The 5,786-nt window shown below is 39.2% G+C and overlaps 1 protein-coding gene across 2 annotated transcripts; it reads right to left on the bottom strand.

The window, feature by feature from the left end:
- Positions 1–1,067: 1,067 nt before the first annotated feature.
- On the bottom strand, positions 1,068–5,384 carry LOC311133025 (inhibitor of growth protein 4-like). Of its 2 annotated transcripts, none has more exons than XR_014613559.1 (8): positions 5,327–5,384; positions 4,720–4,791; positions 4,383–4,549; positions 3,707–3,821; positions 3,355–3,466; positions 2,998–3,142; positions 2,434–2,873; positions 1,068–2,289 (listed from the first exon to the last, which is right to left on the bottom strand). XR_014613559.1 is itself a non-coding variant. In XM_084166443.1 (8 exons), exons 1-8 carry the CDS (start codon positions 5,361–5,363, stop codon positions 2,250–2,252), a joined length of 750 nt encoding a protein of 249 aa, XP_084022569.1. In that variant the 5' UTR covers positions 5,364–5,378; the 3' UTR covers positions 1,071–2,249. The 2 variants fall into 2 exon arrangements, 1 of the variants encoding a protein (XP_084022569.1); XM_084166443.1 differs by having other exon boundaries at positions 1,071–2,289; positions 2,434–2,495; positions 5,327–5,378.
- Positions 5,385–5,786: the final 402 nt, after the last annotated feature.

A 5,786-nucleotide genomic window follows, 5' to 3' on the forward strand; every position in this document is an offset into this window, starting at 1 on the left:
TGGCAGATAACCTTCTTATGGTCTGCCAAGCTGCTGAATACCTATACACTGCACTCTGGGATTACCTATATCTCTCTCTTCAAATAGTTTTAAAATGTCAAAGTGTGTGACATTTTGGCAAGGCAACACCGAAAGGCAGGCACAACTCTTCCATGGATATTTTCCATGATATGGTGATATGCATGTTTTATGAAATCTTATCAATGTCTTAATAGGCTATATTTAAAATAGCTGTTGTGCACAGTGCACAGAGTATCTGCAAATGTCTGTAGTTGTTTGAGGTTTATCTTGCTAACATTTCCGGAATATTTTCTTATTAATATAAACCTCAGTTCTATGCTCTAATAAAATAGAGATACCTTTACATGAAAATCAGCATTCATAGGGACAGTTCAGAAATAAAGGCTTTGATTCTCCACTTCAGATACATAACCCCCTGCAACAGGCCCCTGAATGCTTCTTGGTATTTGTACACACTGGTGCACCCAGTGGCCGAAATACACTACCGGTCAAAAGTTTTACAACTCCTACTCATTCAAGGGGTTTTCTTAATTTTTACTATTTTCTACATTGTAGAATAATAGTGAAGACATCAAAACTATGAAATAACACATATGGAATCATGTAGTAACCAAAAAAGTGTTAAATCAAAATATATTTGAGATTATTCAACAGCCACCCTTTGTCTTGATGACAGCTTTGTGGCCGGCTTGAACACTGCACTGGAGTGGGGGTGATAGGTTTTGAAATAATACAGGGATTTAAAACTTAGGGAATGGGCCAGCTGTGTACAATGTTGGACTTATGAAGTTATTTGATGTCTATCAAAATAACAGTGGGTAGAAGGAAAGAACATCTCAGAGTGATTAACTATTGTAGGACTTCAGATTGATATTCTGTCAATACCATCCATGCAAATACATGTTTATCTTTCTTAGACATCTCACACACTGGGCTGAAAAAGATTACAGGCAGGAAATAAAACAGGAATACACATGCTAAGCTAATGATGATAGAGCAACTTCTAGAAATAAGAAATGTCATTTTACTGTTTATTTTTATTTTTTATTAGCTTTATTTCTTAATGGAAAACACCAAAAACAGTATTCAATTACACTTAGAATACAAAAAGTAAACGGCAACTTGAAATAATATTCTTGAGGCACCAGTCAAACCATACGGAGCAAAGTATCCAGTAACTCCGATACTTTTAAGCACATTTAAATGGTTATTCTTACAGTACTGATCAATAAAGCTCTTCATAAAGCACAGCCAGTCAAAGATATGCCTCTTCCTAATAGAAATATACAGGACATTGTTGAATGATTTGAGATGGGGCCTATCAAAATGTCAATTTATCTGAAAATATATATATTTTTTAAAGTGTTACCATCTAGATTCCTTTATGCAATAACTTTTCCAGCGCACTAATTTTGTGCAAACAACCTGCAATTCAGGTAATTGCTGTTTAAGTGAATGTGAGAGAAATTCTGTCCAGTTCGCTTCCGACAGCATTCTGAACTAGCATATCTAGATCTGTATATTCTCATTTTGAGTCAAATCTATCAACTACATCAATGACTCTGCTTAATCAATAAATGTTCTGTCCCCCAAAAGTCTGATCTGGAAATAACCAGGGGTGAATATAGAGAATAGTTGGAGAATGAAAGAGTTGATACATGTTATCTGTGTGTATCAGGGCTGAATAGTGTTCAGTATAAAAGCATCCAGTAGGAGTCGCTGTTACAGTCTGTCATGAAGCAACTGAGTGGCTGAGAGCCATCTACAACCACTGGCTGTAAAATAAGGGTATGTGTCCCTGTATTACTCTGCATATAAAAGCATTAAAGCAACCGTCAAAAAGTTCTAAAATAAAATACAACATAATAGTCATGATTGGGGAACATCTGTAACAACACCTCCGTCAAATGTCCATAATTGCTTCTTTCTGTTTAACAAAGAGAATTATACAGGATAGCAGACCGGAAGGACCCTAATACTGGGGGTCGTGTTCATTAGACACTGAACTGAAGAACACGGACTGATACAGGGAATGGCTACCTGGAATTGTCCAATAGGAAATGCTCATTTTGGTTTTGCGTTTGAAAACAATTTGTGACGGTGTGACCTATTAAACCCTGCAGAGTCTATGTTAGTGTTTATGAAGGGTTTCCCATGTTCCAATACAAACACGGTGAAGCCTCCGTTGTAAACTCTACCTCCCTCTAGGGTTATGATTGTCTCTGGGTTCATTTTTTCTTCCTCTCCTGAGTACACCTTGGACAGTACCTGGGTGAAAGAAATGAAAGAAATAGAGACAGAGTGAAAGAGATAAAAGAAAGGGTGAGTGAAATGGTGGTATGTTCAGTGAGTTGATCTCTTCCATGTTATAGGAGAAAAATCCTTATTTTCCTATCCTAATTTCTTTCTTACCATTTTCCTCTGGGTTTTGTTGTCAGCCCCACACAGGCAAAGTGGAACCACTCAATGGAGCACTGCAATGAGACCAACACAATACATTCTCATTAGTATTCCAATAGTATAGGGAGATACTTTTATAATGCTGTGCTGCCCTCTAGTGGGTTTATTTTTTAAGGCCAAAATGGACCAAAAGGAACTAGCCTTTATTTAGGTTTTACTGGATTCATCTTTGATTTAAGTGCAAATATTCCAACGCCAGCTCTCATTTCTTGAATTTATAAATCAGACTTTTTAGTAAAATCACAGATTCATGTCAATGTGGTATTTTTTGTAGAAACATTCTAGTGCCCAGATTTCAGGTTAGGATTTGGCTCCTAGTGAATAGTTGACCCAATCAGGGTTGGGGTTCATTTCAATTCCGTCATCTCAGGAAGTGATGTCATTGCTTCTCTCTATGAGAAAAAAAGGGAATTGGATTTTCAGTTTCCTTCCTGAATTGAAAGGGAACTGACCTCAACTCTGGACCTAGTGCTCATGTACCACTAGATCACCAATGGCAGAAAGCTGTGGACTCACGTCTGTGTTGTCACAGCCGATCATCTCTCCGTAGGACACTTGGTGACACAGGCAGTAGGTGGGCTCGTTGGGGTCCACGGGCATGTCCAGCACGTCCGAAGGGTGGACGTTCCCAAAGTTCACTGTAGGGGCTGTGAACTCAGGCCTAAGGACACAACAAAGGAGGACAATGGGGATGAATACTGAGAGGAAGGGATGTACTGTATCAGAGACTGCTGTAAGGTACGGAGTGAGAGAAGACCAGAACAGCACATTTCTGTTAGGTTCAGGGGGTTATTGGAGTGGAGATGAAAATTAGCTGTCTGGCTTATATCTGGTATAAAGCATCAGCCTATGAAACGTTTTAATGGTACATACGCTTGTGTTAGTTTGACTTTCTTCTGTCCGCTCTTGGGGCTGCAGTCGTCGTCTGACTTCACCTTTAACCTCGTGCGAGCCACCTTCTTCTCTTTTGGCACCCTGAGCTCACCTGAAAAAAGACACAAAACTCTTTAGGCTATGTTTATTAAGCACCAAACAGAAGAAAATAGACTTATATAAGGAGGGACTCCCTGGACCTGCTGTCTAATAAGAATAAGCTAATTTTTGTTTTTGCTAAATGTTTTCCACTACATGCCATAATGAACATGGCCCAATTCACAGCTATCTATAGGGTTGAACGTCAATGAGACAACAGTAAAAAGTCACAAAGTGTCTGAACAGAACTTACTCTTGATTCCCTTGCTGGAGGTTGAGTCATAGTCGGTGCTCTCAATCTTTTTCTCCTTCAGGTCTGCCTCGAAGCGGGCCAGGTCTGTGTCCAGCCTGCGAATGTGTTTGTCCACCTGAGGGGTCACAATGAATAACAGGACACTGACTGAGACATCACACATTACATGAGAAATGACTGACATCTCAGCTTGCCTAGGCTAACTAATCACAGTGGAAGCAGAAAGTGCGTCCACTTCTGCTCAACATCAAAATCTGGACTAGTCAACATTTCCATTTCCAGCTGCATCAAACATGCTAATTGAGATTATAAACTGGGTGGTTCGAGCCCTTAATGCTGATTGGTTGACAGCCGTGGTATATCAGACCGTATACCACGGGTATGACAAAACATTTATTTGTACTACTCTAATTACGTTGGTAACCAGTTTATAACAGCAATAAGGCACCTTAGGTGTTTGTGATATATGGCCAATTAGTCATGGGATATTGGCCATATACCACACCTCCTCTGGCCTTATTGCTTAAATATAACACATCTTTCACTATGTAAGGCTTGCCTGCAACCTGAGGTAACCCTCTCTCCAAAGAGCACTTTTCCTTTCCTCATTACTAGTATGGACCCCAAGCAGCACTCCTATTCCCAGTCTACTGTATCCATCCTAAGGTCTACTCACCATCTCATAGGTCTGCATGGCCAGTTGGACCTTGTCATCTCCAAACTCTTTACACTTGCCATATGACTGCTGGATCTGCCGGAGCAGGGAGAGCTTCTGCTCAGAGGCTAGGGTGTGCGTGTTTGATGTGTATTCACGAGCCAAAGAGTCTATCTGCCCTTTCAGATCTGAGAGAAAGAGATTCATTCATTTATAGTAAATTGTGGGTACAACCATCACATGGGCTACATGCACACTGACTATTGACAGTAGCCTTGACATTCTGGATAAGTGTTTGCTATTTACTTGTTATGATAACAGCAACAATCATAATATCAGATCTGTGTGAGAGTCTCACCCTCTGTCCGTGTGTCCAGGTCTCTCATAAGAGTGAAATTCCTCTGTAGCTCAAACGGCAGATTTTCTATACCTAGAAAAACAAGGTGTTGTACAGTATATTACGTTATATACCGATCCAATTCGAATACAGCAGTATCATCAGTGTCAGTGGGCTGCAACATTGCTAGCTTCTTGTGTGTGTTACGTAACGTTACTAAAATTGCCAACGCTGGTCTATAAATATGTATAGTACGTAAACGTAGGATACCACTGAATAGAACCCTACGATACCACAAAGTAATTTAGAATATATCAAGAACGGTACAATTATGCACCGTTTTGGTAGCTAGCTATCTAGCTAGTTTGGATTGCAAGCGCGCTAATTTAGCTAACGTTAGCTAGCTTTATCGCGTGCTGCTCATTGTCCCTCGCTCTGGACTTTTTTATGGAGTAACGTTAGCTGAACCAGTAACTGGGCTTCTCGTCTCCTCAAGCCCTTGTACTGGTTCTGGGAGTAGCTATGCGTGCATGTAAAACAAATACACACAACAAATTCCATTACATGATATTTAGTAGGATTACAAATTATTTAAGGAATAAAACATGAAAAAGGAAAACTATCTTACTGTCAAGGTAATGTTCTAAATACATTCCCGCCGCCATCTTGAAAAGAATAAACAAAGGTTCTTCCGGTCAGACAGGAAATCTAATTATTCTCCTTCTCCTTCTCCTTCTGGGTTTACGGTGGACTACATCCAAAAAGTTGTATTGCCGCCACCAACTGTGTAGGATAAAAAAAAAATATATATATATATATATATATATATATATATATATATATATATATATATATATATATATATATATATATATATATATATATATATATATATATATAACTATATACCTACCCGACCTCACTCATCAAAACGCTGCATACTTCATCTGTTAAAAACAATATTCATGTCTCTACACTAAATCAGAAGCCTGGGAGGGCGTCATCATCCGTCGCCAATAACCCTTGTAAATCTTCCACCGTGAAGTCCTGCTGCAGCCACAATGTTCAATTTCTTTGATTTCCTTGCT

The sequence above is a fragment of the Coregonus lavaretus genome (genome assembly GCF_964263955.1).
Source record: "Coregonus lavaretus genome assembly, chromosome: 7".
Taxonomy (NCBI): domain Eukaryota; kingdom Metazoa; phylum Chordata; class Actinopteri; order Salmoniformes; family Salmonidae; genus Coregonus; species Coregonus lavaretus.

Excerpts from the sequence above, each read along its gene's own strand:
- LOC311133025 (XM_084166443.1), bottom strand. The coding sequence starts at position 5,363 with ATGGCGGCGGGAATGTATTTAGAACATTACCTTGACA. Across the intron at positions 3,143-3,354 it reads AAAGTCAAACTAACACAAGC|GCCTGAGTTCACAGCCCCTA; the intron begins GTATGTACCATT and ends TTGTGTCCTTAG. Across the intron at positions 2,496-2,997 it reads TCGGCTGTGACAACACAGAC|TGCTCCATTGAGTGGTTCCA; the intron begins GTGAGTCCACAG and ends GTCTCATTGCAG.